We start from the raw sequence: 18,396 nt of genomic DNA on the forward strand, positions 1-18,396 counted from the left end.
AAGAGCCACCATAAAGAGAAACCCCGTGATGGTTTGTCCTCAAGTAGGACCAAAGCAAGCCCTGTTAAACCCTCTTCCGATCCTAAAAAAGCAGAGTGCTTCTATTGCCACCAAAAGGGCCACTGGAAGCGAAGCTGCCTACAATATTTGCAGGACATAACAGATGGGAAGATCAAGCCCACCTTTGTAGGTATGTATTCTATTAAATCTAATAACTCATCATTTGCTACTTCATGGGTTCTTGATACAGGATGTGGTTACCACATTTATTCTGATTTGCAGGGCCTAAAAAGAAGTAGGGAGATGGAACATGGGAAGATGAACCTGATTATGGGAAACAGAAGATCGTCGCCTGTGACCAAAGTCGGTGTTTATTCTTTAATGCTGAGTAATGGGTTAGGGATAGATTTAGAGAATTGTTGTTATGCGCCAGATATGGCAAGAAACATTATTTCTTTTCACGGGTAGTTTAGACAAGGTTTCAGATATTCTTTTGATAATAGTAATGGTTCTATTAACGTTTATTTGAATGGTGTCTTTTATTTCAATGCATTACCTTGTAATGGGATTTATGAATCTGTGATGATTGTTGATAATTTAGGAAATAATGTTTTAAATATTGATTCGTCTACTAGTCTAGACAAAGCATGCTTGTGGCATTGTCGCCTTGGCCATGTCAACAAGAAACGCATAGCCAAACTTCAAAAGGATGGAGTGTTGGAGTCATTCGACCTTAGGGACGATGACACGTGTGAGTCTTGTTTACTTGGGAAGACGACCAAGTCACCCTTTACTGGCACTTGTGAAAGGTGTGAGGGTTTATTGGATCTCATACACACCGATGTATGCGGGCCCTTTAGATCCACCACAAGGGATACTTGCCGCTTCTACGTGACTTTTACAAATGATTATAGCAGATATGGATATATCTACTTAATCAAGCAAAAGTCGGAAACCTTTGAAAAGTTCAAAGAGTTTAAGAATGAAGTGGAGAATCAGCTGGGCAAGAAAATCAAGATGCTTCGGTCAGACCGAGGAGGAGAGTACCTAAGTCTTGAGTTTCACGACTATCTAAAAGAATGCGGAATCGTTTCGCAATTGTCGCCTCCGAGGACGCCAAAATTCAATGGTGTGGCTGAGAGACGTAATCGGACCTTGTTAGACATGGTTCGTTCTATGATGAGTCGGACTTTGTTACCAATAGCTTTCTGGGGGTATGCCTTAGAGACTGCCGCCCATATACTTAACTTAGTTCCCACCAAGAAGGTTTCCAAGACTCCTCACGAGATGTGGACAGGGAAGGCTCCCTCGTTGGCACATATCAAGGTTTGGGGTTGCGAGGCTTTCGTAAGACGAGAGACTCACGACAAGCTATAACCTCACAGTGAGAAGTGTTATTTCATCGACTATCCGCAGAAGTCTTTTGGCTACCTTTTCTATAGACCGAGTGACAATGTTGTCTTCTTTGCTAGAAGAGGAGTTTTCCGAGAAAGGGAATTGATAAGCCAGGAAGACAGTGGGAGGCAAATTGAACTTGAAGAGATTCAAGATCAAAATGATGAAGGAACCTCTGACACTGACACTCAACTTGAGGAGGAAACTCCTGTTGAACCTGTTGACGAATCCTTACCTCTTCGACGTTCCATTAGGGCTAGTGTTCCACCCCAGTTTTATGGTTTTCATATTACTACTGAAGGGGATACATTTATTAGTGATAGTACACTAGTAAATTTGGATGAACCTAGCAGCTATAAGGAAGCCATGGCAGGCCCAGAGTCTGCAAAATGGAAGGAGGCTATGGATAGCGAGATTTAGTCCATGTACGACAACCAAGTTTGGAATTTGGTTGATAATGTACTGGGTCGTAAGACAGTCGGGTGCAAGTGGATCTTCAAGAAGAAGACGGACATGGATGGGAAAGTGCATACTTATAAAGCGCGATTGGTCGCGAAGGGCTTTACTCAAACTCCCGGAGTTGACTATGATGAGACCTTCTCACCAGTTGCGAAGATAAAGTCTATTAGGGTGATGCTTTCCATAGCTGCATTTCATGATTATGAAATATGGCAGATAGACGTGAAAACCGCTTTCCTTAATGGAAAGTTGGCTGAGGATGTCTACATGAATCAGCCAGAGGGTTTTTTCGATGCGAAGTATCCAAATAGAGTATGCAAGCTTGAGAAATCCATTTATGGATTGAAACACGCGTCTCGTAGATGGAATCTTTGTTTTGACGAGAAGGTTAAAGAGTTTGGCTTTCTGCGAAGCGAAGATGAATCTTGTGTGTATGTCAAAGCCAGTGGGAGTATAGTGAGCTTCCTCGTATTGTATGTCGACGACATACTACTCATAGGAAACGATGTTCCAACCTTGCAGGAGGTCAAGTCCTGGGTTGGGAAATGTTTCGCTATGAAGGACCTCGCAAAGGCTGCTTATATTCTGGGAATAAGAATAGAAAGAAACAGGGAAAAGAGACTGATAGGACTCAGTCAGGATACATACTTGAAAAAGGTACTAAAGCGTTTTAGTATGGAAAATTCCAAGAAAGGGGAGTTGCCAATCCAAAGCAATACCAAGCTGAGTAAGACTTAGAGCCCGAGTACGGAGGCAGAGATAGCTGATATGAGCCGAGTACTTTACGCTTCCGCAGTAGGCTCTATCATGTATGCTATGACTTGTACTCGCCCTGATGTGGCCTTCGCTTTGAGCATGGTCAGTAGATATCAAGGGAATCCTGGTAGAGCTCATTGGATTGCAGTTAAGAATATTCTTAAGTACCTTCGGAGGAGCAAGGAATGGTTTCTAGTCCTCGGTGGGAGTGATGACTTAAGGATACGAGGGTACAGTGACGTTAGTTTTTAGACAGATCGGGATAACTTCTGATCGCAGTCAAGCTGGGTCTTTACCCTAAATGGAGGAGCAGTGACTTGGAAAAGTTCCAAGAAAGAGACCGTAGCTGATTCAACGTGTGAATCAGAGTATATTGCGGCGAGCGAAGCGTCAAAGGAGGCTATATGGTTGAAGAACTTCATTAGAGACCTTGGAGTTGTGCCATCCATAAAAGAGCCGATGGAAATTTTCTGTGATAATGAAGGAGCGGTTGCCTTGACCAAGGAACCGATAGATCATGGAAGATCACAACATATTGACAGAAAATACCATTTCATCAGACATCGGGTAGAAGAGGGACTCCTCATTGTGAAGAGGGTATCATCGGAAGAAAACCCAACAGATCCCCTTACGAAGGGACTGAGTAGGGTCAAACACTTGCAGCACGCTAGGAGCATTGGGCTGAAGGATGATATAGGTTTGGATTAGATAGGAAATGTGTAATAGATAGTTTGTACTTGACATTCGATGAATAAATAAAATTTGTTATTTATGAGTAAAGCTACTATCTTGTGTTGGTTATTTATCTATTGTTTCTATTTTGCATGTTTTGACTTCCTGAATGATAGGATTATTCAAAAAAGGTCCACAGTCGGTCATATTTTGGAAGTAGATATGAATGAAGACTGTCATGAATTGTTTGTAGATTGTCTAAAAGGTTTTAGACATAGCAAAGGTTTGCTGCAAAGTTCATGAGTGCTTATGAATATGAGTTGAGCATTGGATTAAACCCGAGTTTGCTGTATCACTTAGTGGTGTTTTATCTTAAGTGATAGCAAAGCGATAACATCATATAGTCTTAAAACTTAGAGATATGGTTGTTGTTTTCTGGTTGGTTATACATTGATAATGTGTAAACGCATCAGTAACTTGATGTCATAAAACACATTATTGTGTGTGATCCATTAGTAAATAATAGATGCATATGAGTCGAAGTTGATAGGTTCCTTTTATTCTATGAGAATAAAAGTGATATATTGGCCACTTGATGATTTGGTTTGACTTATGTGTCGGGCCCGGTCAGAATGAAGTTGATGTGTTCAACTAAATTCTATGTCAAACAAATCGAAAATCATGGAACTACTGTTGGACAATAAGCATTGTCAGCATGATATCCAGAACAGAGGATTATACGATCCCTTATCTAAAGGACAAGTTGATCAGAGTTGGCAGCGAAGTATAAGAGCTACGATTGCTAATCGGATTCTGAAGTCATATGTGAGATATAGCTACTAGACTTATCCAAGTGGGAGACTGTTGGAATAGTGTCTAAGCCCGTAACTATATTTGGTATGTACTTGACCCGGTTGTGCATGGTCCTTTTGGGTTGCCTTCTCCAAAGCAACTTGACAAGGTAATTTAAGGAGAAAGAGAGTATTATGATTTATTAATATATTATAAGAATAATATATTAAAGGAGAAATCATATTTATTTAATTAGTATTGGTCATAAATTAATTAGGAATTAATTTGGTGATCAAAAGAGATTAATTGAATAAAGGGGTATAAACTGTCAAATGTATGATAGTTGAGTTTTAGGTTAAGGAAACCTAATGGGCTTAAGGGGGAACGAAATTATGATGGGTAACCATCATATTTTCGTCCAAGGCCTTATTCCAGAAGGTGCCATGGGCTGCTTGGTGGCTAAGTTGTCCATTAGGGTTTAGACTGAAACCCTAGTAACCTGTAAGTATAAATATGACCCCTAGAGCATTGAATTCGGCTACCACTTGATTCTAAGAGATCCCTAGGCCAATTTCTAGCCTCTCTCTCCCTCTCTCATATTGCCTTCTTGCTTGTGGGGTTTGTGAACCATTAGAGGAGTTGCATTTGTTACTCTAAGCTCAAGAGAAGAAGAAAGAGAAGATCTAAGCCAACCATTGAAGAGGTAAACATCTAGATCTGATTCTATATGTTATTTTAGTTGTTTATATGCTAGATTAGGGTTTGTAAGTCTTGGAATCAAAGCATGTTCAATAGTGAAACCTATATCCAAGCATTAGGGTTTGTATGAGCACATAGGAATGTTTCTTATGCTTAAAACCCATCAAAACTATCATTGGAGGTGGTCATGAGTGCAAAGGGGGAATCACTTCGTGCCTTGGGCATGTCGTTCAGGATTGTCAAGGAGTATTGCTATGTTTTAAGTTGAAGACCAATGGCGTCCGAGCCAGAGTCGGGCCCGTGTAGCTCTAAATGGGTGGGACCCGTGGGCGAGGTTTCTCTGTGGTATTGTTGGGTGGGACCCGTGGGTGAGGCCTGTGTAATTATGGCAATGCAGGTGGGATCTGGTAGAGATCGTTGGGTTAAGGTATTGAATCTTGAGTTACAAGATTAAGTGGGTGGTCAATGTGTAACGCATAGGGGTTTATAGGTTGGGTAGCCTTATTATTTGGACTCTTGGGAAACTAGTGGTTGGACCAGGTGCGAGACTGGTAGTATCAGCGATGGTTTGGGAACCTTTATATCCGGTTCTAGTGAGGGGTTGTCGTGAAACACAAGGTTTTGGGTGAAATGCGAGTGCATATCTGTGGATCTCAGGTTATGAGTTGAGTATCGGGTTAGTTTTTGGAGAAGATCTCGAGCTGGGAATCACGAGTGTTTATGTGCAGAATTTTCTTTTTAGTGGGAAAATAATTGGGGTATCTACTTTTCGAGGGTATCAATCTAAGGTTTCAGGGGTAAGGAATGGACTCAGTTTTGATGGCAGATCAAGCCCTTGTGATCATGTCTTGGATTGGTTCTATTTGTGAAGGGTACCAAGATAAGTCAAGTTGGTATTATTGATTTGGAACTCGTGTGTGGATTCACTTGTTATTCGGAGAATATGTTAGGTCACTTGCAGTTTGGATTAAATATTCTTAGTGTAAATGATTTGACCCTGTTGCGCAACTCTCGTCTGAGTCTAACCATTGCAAGGACGAGCCTTCTACTTGAAGGATTATCTTAGCCTTCTATCAAGTATAAGTAGAATGGATTTAGCAATGGTTCAAAATGGATAGTCTATCAAGGAATTAGACCATCTCGAGACTTTAGATTTCAGGTTGTTTAGACGTGGCTATTTTCCAAGGGATTATTTTAGGTTAGGAATGGATTCGTTCATCTCCTAGTTGGAGAGCCCTGTTAGGGTTGGTTTCGGTTGCCTTGGGAAGGTTGTGGTATGCTCGGGGTTGTGGTCATGTTGCTCATGTTTTTCGGCATGCTAGGGATTGTAAGGAATGATTTCAAGGGCGAAATATAATTTAAGTGGAGGAGAGTTGTAACGCCCTTTTTCGAATTGTTTCCTATTCCGGGGTGGTGATAAAGGATTAGGTATTAACATACTTAGGACCCTTAAAAATTTGAGATATGGACTCATTTGAAGGTGGACGATGTAAATTAGATGATCTGGGTACTCGTTTTGTGTTTTGGAGAGAAAGGGTATTTTGGTATTATGCTAACTCGTGCTTTTATGGAATTTGAATGTTTATTCGGAAAATTGTAAGGCATGTATGAGTTAATTAAAACGTAGAACTTCTCATTACCTTGTCATGGGTATAAGGATCGTCGGAATCGGATATATAATGAGGAAAATATGGACTTCGGAGTGCCTTAGGGTTTAAGAGGAAACCCTAGAACTTGGGGCGTACCTAGGTAGTATGCGGGGCATACTAGTGCGAAGGATTGTACGAGAGGCATAGTGTGGTGTACACTAAGCGTATTGTGAAGGAAGGATCGGGGGTGTGAGGCCTCGTACGATGGCAATACAAGGAGTATGTCGGGCGTACGAGGTGTAAGTCAAAACCCTAATTTAAGATGTTATACCGTATACAAGCACTTTAAGTCTCTAGGGTTGGCTTCTTTACCAGCCTCTAAAGTCCCCAAAACCCTTGAAATCGTACCTGAGACTCCATGGTTGTGATTTTGAGCTCATTGTGTGCATCTTGGTGTGTTTAGTTCATATTTAAGAAGATGGAGTTTGGTGCAAGGTTGTGGATCAAGGAAGAGCTTGGGGATCCTGATTCTCTACTTTATTTTCAGCATGTTTGAGGTAAAAAGCTATGAACTTGTTCATTAATAGCTTATATCTATTATATATGAGTTTTGGTTCCTTTTTGGCCCCAAGAACAAGATTTAGTGGTTTAATACCACTCCAGGAGCTACGAGTTGCCACTCTTGGTGTTTCTGAGGTTCTAGATTCATAAAGTTATCTCCTTTAGGGTTTGGAATCCCCCATGCATGACATTGTGTCCATTTGATGAAAGTATAATGCTATATCATGAATTTTGGTTCTTTCGGTTCATGCAAAGTCTCCAAGTCAGTGACTTTATGGTTCTAGACATTTATTATGAAGTGGATTTGTGGTTTGGGCTTCTGGTCTTAAGCATTAAGTGTCTTAGGAAGGAATTGGCTTCTTAGGTGACTACGTCGGGCGTACAATTCTGTATGCACGGCGTACAAATCATTTAGCATGTACGCTTAGGTACAACTGAGTATGCCCTATATGCTCAGCGGGATTGGATTTCGATATTGGGCTTCGGTTTGGTCCATCTTTTGGGCTTGGTTTTCTTGGGCCCTGTTGGGCCATCAGGTTTTGGGCTGATAATTATTTTTGAAGGCCTATAATGGGATTTGGGCTTGATTTGGAAAATTGGGCCATGAATTGGGCCTTGGATGGCAAATTTTGGATGGGAATCCAATTATTAATTTAATGTTATTTGATGGTTTGGATGGGAATCCAATTATTAATTTAATGTTATTTGATATTAATATTTCGGGGATCTGTCAACCAGTAGCCAAGGATTATCTATGTGTTTCGGTAGTGTGAGGTGAGTTTCCTCACTAGGTTTAGCGGGTCAAACGCACTAATGTCGGCCAATGGTTTATATGTTAGGATGGTATGCTTACCAGGCAAGGCCTGATGAGTAGGTTATATGCTAGTTATCAATATGTGTTTTTATACTTACCGGGTGAGGCTCGATGTCGGACGTGGCTTGATGACTGTATGGTATGTTATAGCCTTTGTGATTATTGCATGTGCTAGTTAGGTTATATGTTTATATGATTATATGGTTATACGATTATGTGTGTATCGGGCCCAATGTCAGGCGGGGCCTGGTGATTGACAAATCTGAAATCCTAGCGAGGCTCGATGTCGGTCGAGGCCCAAGGCCGAGTAGGGCTCGATGCCGAGGCGGGGGGGGGGGGGGGGGGGGGGGGGGAGGAGGCCAAGTGGGACTTGACACCGGGCGAGGCTTGATGGAGGGTGGGGGCCTAGTATGTGATTTATGTATGTGAGGTATGTGGCATCCTGGGGAACTCACTAAGCTTTGTGCTTACGGTTTTCAATCTATGATTCAGGTTTTACGGTTTTCAAATGGAAGAGCTCAGGATGATTACAGAGCACACACCACATGTTTCCACATTCTGTGATTTACTCTGATTTGCTGATGTTTTGATAAATGTTGATTACCTCGGTTTTATTGAAATGATATGTATTAATGAATTATTAATCTAAAAACAAAAAGTTCATGTCAATATTTTTGGGATGTTACATTATGACTTTTGTAAAAGAAGTTCTTTAATATATGTTTGGATTAGTTTTTATACTCAATAAGTTAAAAAGTGTTTGACTAACTTATACATATAAAATTACCTAAAAAATGACCAAAATGACTAATAGATACATTAATTTTCCAAAATGTAGTGGGTATAACTTTCCAAAAACTCATTCATGGAGGTATTTTTCAGTTTTCAATACCTTTTTAAAAAAATACTTTTACAATTTCCAAACATTATTATTAATATTCAGAAATTTTTAAAATGTAAACAAGTCAATAAAGATTTTCAAAAATAGAATCCCGAACAGCCAAAAAATTTTGTTGCCTTTACTTATTGCTTGTTTTAAAAAAATATATTCATTTGCCGACTTTTTGTTTTGCATTAATGGTACTCATTAAATTCACATTAATGTTTGTAAATAACTGAAAAATATCACATTAATTTAACTATATATATATATATATATATATATATATATATATATATATATATATATATATATATATATATATATATATATATATATATGAGGTAGGTTCAAATGTTTCTCACATCTATTGTGTGCTAAAATGCACCAATAAGAATTGAGTAAACATTAAATGTATATTAAATGATATCCGTATTTATAATTCATTTTTATGGAAACTAATTTAATTCGTCATTAATGTCAATAATAATATTCTACTAGAATACACCATCATTCTTCATATTCCATACAACTTTATTGTATTCTAAGTGAGTGAGTCCTGAAATAATGTTATTGCTGACATAAAAACCTAGATACGAATTCATTCTGAAAGAATGTTATTCTTGACATTAATGATGAATTTAATTAATTTCCATAAAGAGAAAATTATAATTATGGATATCATTTAATATACATACAATTATGGAAACCCTTTAATATCTATCATTATTTAATTAAATAATAATATAATTTTACTAAATTCCTATTGGTGCATTCTAGCACACAATAAATATAAAAAACACTTTAACCTAGCTCTTCCATTTTAAACCATGCTAATTTTGTAAGACCGTGAGACCAAATTTTTAAAAAAAAAATTAAAGGTAAAATAAAAAGAAATATCCAAAAATTCTTTTTTAATTATTATTTTCGGAACTTTAATTACCTAAAATAATAAAAATAATATAAAATACCGTTTTTTTTTTAAATACGTGAAATATTCTTATTAGATTATTACACTGTAAATATTCTTAATAGAATATTACACTTTAAATATTCTAATGTGATTTTTAGAATGTTAGAATACTCTACTAGATTTGTCAGATGCGTACAATATTCTAATATTCTACTAGAATATGTAAAAAATATATTTTCTTTTTTTTTTTTTTTTTGGTTTTTTTGGAAACTATAAATTCCGAAAATAATATTTGAAAAAAAATCGAAGATTTTCAAGTATTTTGCATTTTAAAAATGTTCTTTTTTATCTACTAAATGAGTGGCTATGATTGTATCTCACTGTCTCACAAAATTAGGTCATCTCACATGAACCGAACCTTTTATATATATATATATATATATATATATATATATATATATATATATATATATATATATATATATATATATATATATATATATATATATATATATCATAAATGAATGAGTTGTAATAAATATAGTCAAAATGTACATAATAACTTTATAATGTTGTAATATATATATATATATATATATATATATATATATATATATATATATATATATATATATATCATAAATGAATGAGTTGTAATAAATATAGTCAAAATATACAATATAACTTTATAATGTTGTAATATATATATATATATATATATATATATATATATATATATATATATATATATATATATATATATATATATATATATATATATATATATATATATAACTGTTATCAACTGAATGATTATGCTTTAAGATAGTCTTAATAGCTTTTTTAATAAAATAAGATAGTTATAAAATTAGTAAATATGTTTTAGATAAAAAAAATAAAAATAATATTTACCAAATATTATAAAGAAAATTATTGCAAATATTCAATTTTCGATTTACATAGGCACGACACCAAACTACGGTTAAGATGGTGCATATCATTACATCTTATGAATTTGATCGTACATGTTTTCCATGCACCTTGACTGCATGTCTGTCATTTAGATATTTATTTACAAAAGGCCAAAACTATCTCTCAATATCTCACACTATGTGTGTGTGTGTGTGTGTGAGAGAGAGAGAGAGAGAGAGAGTATGTATGTATGTATGTGTGTCACGCACATAGGGTTCTTGTGTCTTCTATAAATAGATGGGTTAGAAGGTCATCCCCCACACATATTCATTCCATAACCAGTAGCATTCCCTTAAGATCTAAGATGGCATTCTCCTTTTCCAAAAGGTAATTTGATTTACATAAATGTCATTGGATGCTAACTTCTTTCAGAATAGCTATATCAGTTTCTAGTTATTTTTTTAATTAATAACATTCAAATATTGTTACTAGTGCTCAAGAAAGTGTTTCCAATGATTATCTTCATCTCATCCCAAAGAAGATGTCAATTGTGGAACAAGAAGAACCGAGCAAATACATAAAAAATTATAAATGTATAGCCTGCAGATTGAACTTGTCTTCTGATGGTACCTATCATTCATGTTGATATGTTTTTATATGTACTACCACATATTTATATATAGACCCACTTCATGTAATTTTTTCTTTGTTTTATAGTGGAGTATGGACAGAGAAGCTTCATGGCAGATTGTGGTATATGTAAGAGGGTATCGGAATTACGTGGTCGCATGGTGAATAGAGAGACATACAAGCCGCCAACTGGAACGTTGCATCAAACTCCATCAGTGAATTTGAACCTTACCCTAGCAACCACTGTCGATGATGAACAACCTCCATCAGCTTCTTCAAAACCACCACCAAAATTTATTGATTTTCTTGGGGTCGGATCTGTGTGACGGGGAATTATACTAAGTTCTCCTTGTATGAGGTCAATTAAAAGATATAGAGATCCATCTGTTTCAATCATATGGGCTCATTTTCATAAATAAAACTATAATTATTTATATTTTTGTTTTTTTTTCTAATTTCTTATATTTAGCATTTTTGAAAAAAAAAACTATAAGCATTTTATTTGATAAATTGATTCATAAAAGCTTTGTAAGTAACAATCAAATACTTCATATACAATTTAAGTTTTTAACAAGATTAACTTAACAAATCATATAAATCACAATGAGTATTACATATATAATGTAATGGTATTAATGACATTTAAATTTAAAATAATAATAATAAATAAATAAATAAATAAATAAAAAAGAAAATTTTCAAAGTTGCATTAATTTGAAGTAAACATTTGGTTGAGATTCTAAGTAATTTACCGGTTTATATGATTGTTTGATTTTTAATTTTCAGGAATGACAAATATTGTGTTTGTTTTATAAGAGATAAAGTTTTAAGGTCTTTTTTTCAAGTCTACGAAAAGAAGATGTAGACTAGATGTCTACAACTCATTTGCATAAATAGATTGTTTTTGTATTACGTTTGCTAATTAAAATGTATTTTTTATAACATAAAAAATCACAAATTGAAAAACTAACAAAAGAAAATCAAAAAACAAATCGTCAAAGAACAAGAAAGAAAGACAAACTTTAAGAGGTGAGTGTTTGGAAAAATAAAACAGCAAGCAAAGAAAAACTATAAAAGGAAAAACTACCGAGAAGATAGAATCACAAGTATGTTAGGTAAGTGTGAGGTATATTTTCAAACTTTATAAGATATTTCCACATTATCTGCAAAAAGAGGACAAAGTAGTGTTCTTATGTCTTTTATCTTCGAAAACCAAGTAATTTTTTTTTCGTATATCTCAGTTAGTCTATGTACATAAGTGATAAAAACAAACGTGTTCAACAAATGAACACCATGCACCAATTTGAGCAAGGATTTGTTTGAAAAAAGTATAGCAGTTAGAAACGACTCGATGCCTATGTGATTTGGCAATAATTAAACATGTTGTTTTTCTTCAAGAATTCATTCAATAAAAATATGTATTCTATCAAAATATGTAATTTTCATATAGATTATCATTCTAATGTCATTCTGAGAGAATAAAATGGGATAAAACTAAAAATTACGTTATAAGTAAAAGTGAATTAATTAAAAAACCATAATTCAAAATCAAGAGAATCAAACATCCCTTAGAATACAAAAATTTCATTAAAGTTGTGTTTCCTGATTAGAAAATAATGAAAATGTATAATCTTACCCTTATTTCAAATAAATGGCATATATTCAATTTTCTTTAATTTATTAATGTAGGTAAATCACTTTCTTATAATAACTAAAACCACTAGTCTACATTCATCCATACACCCACATAATACTGTAACCTAACCTTATCATCAATATTACTATAAGGAAAGGAAAAATATTTCGATGACGAAAATCTCGCTCTCTTGTAAATAATGTAAATATGAGAATACTAAGATTTGATGTATTCAATCTCCTGGAAACATTGATAATCAATGCGCGTGGCATAAATTAGGGTTTCTTATAAGCGTTATATAAATAACACCATTAGCTTACACATGACATTAACTATCTCATATTAATGATACGCAATCGAGGATTATAAGACAACTTCACCAAGTTACTATCAGTATCAAGCATTACATTCCATTTGGATCTTGAAATTAAATCTTAACGATAGAGCATTTGCAACATTTCCTCTCATAACCTAGTGAATTATCCACACACTACTGGAAAATTGGTAATAGAGTACACCCCCATCTAATACGGTTGTAAAAAAACCCGTACTATAAAGGGATAGATAAATATAATACACACAATTGTACATCTAATACGGTTAATTGCAGCATCTAATACGGTCAATGAGATGTACTAGAAACAAAATCAAATAACTAAAAAAATACGCCCCCATTTTGATTAAGTACGACTAATACATAAATTGAATACGGCTAATACCTAAATTGAATACGCCTCCTCCTCCTCACATACTTCCTCCTCCCACACTAATCGGTCCTTCATCTCCATCTCCCCTGTCGCAACACCATCATCATCGCCTTGCCTCGCCTCGCCTCGCCTCGCCTCGCACCTCCAATAATTCAACCAACCTGAAAATCCCACCACCGGACCTGCGGTTCAAATTTAAAGGGTAAGAGCTTTGATTTCTGTTTTTGCAATAGACAAACACAGGTAGCGGTTCAAATTTAAAGGTAAGAGATTTGATTTCTGTTTTTGCAACAGAAAAACAAGAGCAAAAATACAAATACAAAGGAACTACAATTGTTCACACGAAAGACAAGGAAGCGTTTTGGCTTTGATGGAGATGCAAAATCAAATGGTAGGACCTCTATTTTGAAAACTTAAAATTCAAACACATTCCCTATTTCATCAAGTCCTTAATAGTCCTTGAGTACTAAGTTCATACTAATCAATTTCAATATATCAACTTCTTACTCACAGAGACCACATTCCCTATTTCATCAAGTCTGTCGAAATATTAGATTAAGTTCCATAATACACACATATATAGTGCAAACATAATATGTATACCTGCTTAATAATCTTGAAATGTTGGCTAAAATCTTTCAAGAAATGATAAAATTGGTGGTTAATTGTTGATTTTTTGTTTACTGTAAGCATTTGAGTTTGCATCAACTAAAAGGATACAGATTCCCTCTGTACCTCATAAACAATGGTTATTCTTTCATTTTTATCATATTCTTCTAATAATTGTATCAATTCCAATGTAATCAACTATTTAATAGAATATTTTTGATTTGTAAAAAATGATAAAATTGGTGGTTAAATCTTTTATCTTGACCAAATTATCCTTGAAACAGGTTTATTAATGATCAACATTTTTGGTAAAACATGATATATTGGCCTGATTCAGGTCACAAAAATTGTAACAAAGTTGATATAAAAAGTAATGAGCTGTGTTGTGGAAGGTTGTGTGATAATTTTGTACCTATAATAGCAATGCACTTACATTTCACTATCAATATAAGCATTATACTATTATTTGTAAATACAAGAAAATACATTGTTATTATTTTGTGGGATGACTCTAATCCTTTCTTTTTGTGCTATTATTTTACACAGATGTATCGTGAAACTTGGATGTATGGACTACCACGGGCTAGCAGTGAATATTTACATAACGTCAAGAAATTTCTTAAAGTTGCTGAGGATCATCGGGTGCATAGAGGAGAATCTTACATTTGGTGTCCTTGTAAAATGTGCCGAAATTGTAAAAAGGTCTATGATTTGGATATAATAGAAGAACATGTGATATGTGAAGGATTTATGAATGGATATACGTGTTGGTCACAACATGGCGAGTTATTGATTGATCATAACACAATTGATGTTGAATCTAGTTACGATGATATAGATGATTCAGAAGATGACATCCATGATAACCTAGATGACATGTTACATGATATTGAAGATAATGTGCCTGATAGAGATTATGAAAAATTTCAACAGTTGTTTGAAGACGTTGAAAAACCGTTGTATGACGGCTGCATGAAATTTTCCAAGCTTTCTGCTGTCCTGAAATTGTTTAACCTAAAAGCAAATAATGGTTGGAGTGATAAAAGTTTCACAGAACTGTTAGGGGTTATACATGAAATGCTCCCTGAAAGTAATGAGTTGCCTGTTTCACTATACCAAGCGAAAAAAATAATGTGTGCAATGGATTTGGAAATCGAAAGAATACATGTATGTCCAAATGATTGTATGTTGTATAGAAATGAGCATGCAAATCTACATGAATGTATTACATGTGGAAGGTCGCGTTATTTGTGGAAGAAACAAACAGAATATAATAGTGATGTGACAAAGAATGGCCCCCCTGCCAAGTTATTATGGTATTTGCCCATTGTACCAAGACTGAAACGATTGTTTGCAAATGCCAAAGATGCAGAATTATTACGTTGGCATGCTGAGAAGCGTAAAAGAGATGGAAAGATGAGACACGTGGCTGATGCTCCGCAATGGAAGAACATTGATCATGAATTTGAAGAATTTGGTAATGAGATTAGAAATCTCCGATTCGGACTTAGTGCAGATGGAATTAATCCGTTCAAACACATGAGAAGTAGTCACAGCACATGGCCGGTTCTTCTTTGCATATACAATCTTCCACCGTGGTTATGTATGAAACGGAAATACATCATGATGTCATTGCTAATTCAAGGTCCGAAACAACCCGGTAACGATATTGATGTGTTTTTGGCTCCATTAATTAACGACATGAAAGAATTATGGAACTCGGGAGTTGAAGTCTATGATGCATTCAAGAAAGAGTATTTCCAGCTACATGCAATGATTTATTGTACTATAAGTGATTTTCCAGCTTACGCAAATTTGTCCGGATATAGTACAAAAGGAAAGAAGGCGTGTCCAGTTTGTGAAAAGGACACACAGTCGATGTGGTTGAAAAACTGTAAAAAAAATGTATACATGGGACATCGACGATCACTTCCAAAGAATCATTTGTATCGTACCCAGGGAAACTTGTTTGACGGTAAAACCGAGGATGAAGATATGAATCTCCCAATGGATGGAAAAATGACATTTTCCCAAGTTCAAAATTTAAAGATTGTTTTTGGAAAACGCAGTAAAAACAATCAGCCGACCAATTGGAAGAAAAGGTCTATTTTTTGGGAATTACCATACTGGAAAACGTTGGAAGTCCGACATTGTCTTGATCCCATGCATATTACGACAAATGTTTCTGAAAGCTTAACAAGCTTGTTGTTGAACATTCCAAAAAAATCAAAGGATGGGCTTAGTGTTCGAGATGACATGGTTGCAATGGGAATTCGTCCAGAGCTTGCTCCTATTAAGAAAGAAGGAAGACGTACATATCTACCACCAGCTTGCTATACATTGTCTAAAGATGAGAAAACAAAGTTTTGTAAATGCCTACATGGTATCAAGGTGCCATCTGGCTATTCTGCAAACATCAAGAAGTTGGTGTCAATGAAAGACTTGAAATTGATTGGTATGAAGTCACATGATTATCATGTTCTAATCACACATGTGATTCCTATTGCAATTCGTGGAATACTTCCGGACCATGTCCGACATACAATAACAAAGCTTTGCTTGTTCTTCAACATGATTCATTCGAAAGTGATTGATCCTGAAGTTTTGGACTCATGGCAACATGATATTATCCTCACTCTCTGTGAACTTGAAATGTACTTTCCACCTTCATTTTTTGATGTCATGGTTCACCTTGTATCCCATATTGTAAGAGAAATAAAGGCTTGTGGTCCGGTGTTTCTGCGATACATGTACCCTTTCGAGAGATATATGTGTGTCTTAAAAGGATATGTAAGGAACCGACATCGACCAGAAGGCAGTATTGTTAGAGGATATGCTGCAGAGGAAGTGATTGAGTTTTGTACAAACTATCTCAAAGGAGTCAACACTATTGGAATACCGCAATCACATCATGAAGGTAGACTTCAAGGAGTTGGTATAATTGGATCGAAAGTGGTAATTCCTGATCGAGACGAATTCCACATGGCACACTTTACAGTCCTGCAACACATGACATCTGTTGCTCCTTATGCAAAGGAACACATGGAAATGTTACGATCAAGAAATAGTAGGAGGACCGAAAAATGGTTAGCTAACGAGCATATTAAAAAATTTCCACAATGGTTGAAAGATAAGGTGAAAGTAAGCTTAAGGACAAAAGATGTTGATAGATTAGTGCAGGTGTTGGGGTATGGTCCGCAAAATGCTGTGTCAACATATCAAAGCTATGACATTAATGGGTATACATTTTATACCCAAAACCAGGATAGAAAGAGCACACTACAAAATAGTGGAGTGACGCTAATAGCCATGTCGACCGAATACTCTAGTGCAAATCATGAGGGAAGGTCACGTATAGCCAAAGACTCGTATTATGGTGTCATTCAAGAAATTTGGGAATTGAACTATGATTCCTCGGTTGTAGTACCCGTGTTCAAGTGTAAGTGGGTTGACAATAGAAGAGGTGTTAAAGTTGATGAAGACGGTTTCACACTTGTCAATCTTTCTACAAACGGTTATGTATCTGAACCATTTATTCTAGCTAAGCAAGCTAACCAAGTATTCTTTGTTGAGGACCCAATGGACACGAGATGGCACATTGTTCTTCATGGTAAACGACGTATACTCGGAGTTGAAAATGTCGTGGACGAGGAAGAATATAACCAGTTTGACGACCTACCTCCATTTTCTATTGGTATTCCATCTATGAATGTCGATATTAATGACGCTGCTTACTTAAGATTGGACCATAACGAAGGATCATATGTTGAAGAAAGGTAATAAACCCCTCTGTTCGATCTAAAAATAAAAAATATAATTTGAATGTAAATCTGAAACATATGAGGATAGTATTATGTATGTATTTAATACATTTTTGTTTGCAGCAACACAGACGGACACGACACTGAAGGACAATAACAATGATAGTTGTAGTTAAGAACAATTCTATGTTCTTAACTACACATTGATGTGTTTGGCTATATGGAACATATGGAAACAGGTTACTTTCTGTTTGGCTATATGAATCATTGATGTGTTTACAACTTTAGATAGTAGTAAGGGTATTTTTGTAATTTTACAGGCAGAAGCAACTGTTATCCATCAATGTACACAGCTGCTATCACCACCAGATGATCCAACTTATGTCATGACTTACATAAGTTTATCTTCATTTTATTATTGATCGTACTGAATTACAAACTGTTTTGTTGATAGAATACACGTTAAAAAAAACCATTATGCTCATGTATATAAATACAGAAAGAATGAAAAAAATGTCCAAGTTTGGAAATTCTAGTTTTCAGCATCTAATCTGTTGTATCATTACAAATGATAATTGGTTAAGTTTTGATAACAAACACAAGAAATCGCT

At 35.3% G+C, this 18,396-nt stretch overlaps 3 protein-coding genes across 4 annotated transcripts; all 3 read left to right on the top strand.

The window, feature by feature from the left end:
• The first annotated feature begins 10,704 nt into the window (after positions 1 to 10,704).
• Positions 10,705 to 11,508, top strand: LOC122194581 (uncharacterized). Its single transcript, XM_042895570.2, has 3 exons — positions 10,705 to 10,829; positions 10,935 to 11,068; positions 11,160 to 11,508. The coding sequence occupies exons 1-3, from the start codon at positions 10,807 to 10,809 to the stop codon at positions 11,396 to 11,398; spliced, it is 396 nt and encodes a 131-aa protein (XP_042751504.1). The 5' UTR covers positions 10,705 to 10,806; the 3' UTR covers positions 11,399 to 11,508.
• A 1,695-nt stretch (positions 11,509 to 13,203) lies between these two features.
• LOC111877449 (uncharacterized) lies at positions 13,204 to 16,470 on the top strand. Its single transcript, XM_052764933.1, has 4 exons — positions 13,204 to 13,617; positions 13,710 to 13,806; positions 14,571 to 16,415; positions 16,465 to 16,470. Exons 2-4 carry the CDS (start codon positions 13,786 to 13,788, stop codon positions 16,468 to 16,470), a joined length of 1,872 nt encoding a protein of 623 aa, XP_052620893.1. The 5' UTR covers positions 13,204 to 13,617; positions 13,710 to 13,785.
• A 7-nt stretch (positions 16,471 to 16,477) lies between these two features.
• LOC128125873 (uncharacterized) lies at positions 16,478 to 18,320 on the top strand. 2 transcript variants are annotated; one of them, XR_008224764.1, is made up of 3 exons: positions 16,478 to 17,800; positions 17,909 to 18,024; positions 18,106 to 18,320. XR_008224764.1 is itself a non-coding variant. In XM_042895775.2 (2 exons), exons 1-2 carry the CDS (start codon positions 16,482 to 16,484, stop codon positions 17,940 to 17,942), a joined length of 1,353 nt encoding a protein of 450 aa, XP_042751709.2. In that variant the 5' UTR covers positions 16,478 to 16,481; the 3' UTR covers positions 17,943 to 18,320. The 2 variants fall into 2 exon arrangements, 1 of the variants encoding a protein (XP_042751709.2); XM_042895775.2 differs by having other exon boundaries at positions 17,909 to 18,320.
• The last annotated feature ends 76 nt before the right edge of the window (positions 18,321 to 18,396 follow it).

The sequence above is a fragment of the Lactuca sativa genome, chromosome 6 (assembly GCF_002870075.4).
Source record: "Lactuca sativa cultivar Salinas chromosome 6, Lsat_Salinas_v11, whole genome shotgun sequence".
Classification (NCBI taxonomy): domain Eukaryota; kingdom Viridiplantae; phylum Streptophyta; class Magnoliopsida; order Asterales; family Asteraceae; genus Lactuca; species Lactuca sativa.

What these genes read in the sequence shown, in the direction of transcription:
- LOC128125873 (XM_042895775.2), top strand. Translation starts at nt 16,482, where the DNA reads ATGAAGTCACATGATTATCATGTTCTAATCACACATGTGATTCCTATT. An exon ending in GGATCATATGTTGAAGAAAG is followed by an intron (nt 17,801 to 17,908) that starts GTAATAAACCCC and finishes TTTTGTTTGCAG; the next exon opens with CAACACAGACGGACACGACA.
- LOC111877449 (XM_052764933.1), top strand. Translation starts at nt 13,786, where the DNA reads ATGGAGATGCAAAATCAAATG. An exon ending in TGGAGATGCAAAATCAAATG is followed by an intron (nt 13,807 to 14,570) that starts GTAGGACCTCTA and finishes TATTTTACACAG; the next exon opens with ATGTATCGTGAAACTTGGAT.
- LOC122194581 (XM_042895570.2), top strand. Translation starts at nt 10,807, where the DNA reads ATGGCATTCTCCTTTTCCAAAAG. An exon ending in GCATTCTCCTTTTCCAAAAG is followed by an intron (nt 10,830 to 10,934) that starts GTAATTTGATTT and finishes TATTGTTACTAG; the next exon opens with TGCTCAAGAAAGTGTTTCCA. An exon ending in ATTGAACTTGTCTTCTGATG is followed by an intron (nt 11,069 to 11,159) that starts GTACCTATCATT and finishes TTTGTTTTATAG; the next exon opens with TGGAGTATGGACAGAGAAGC.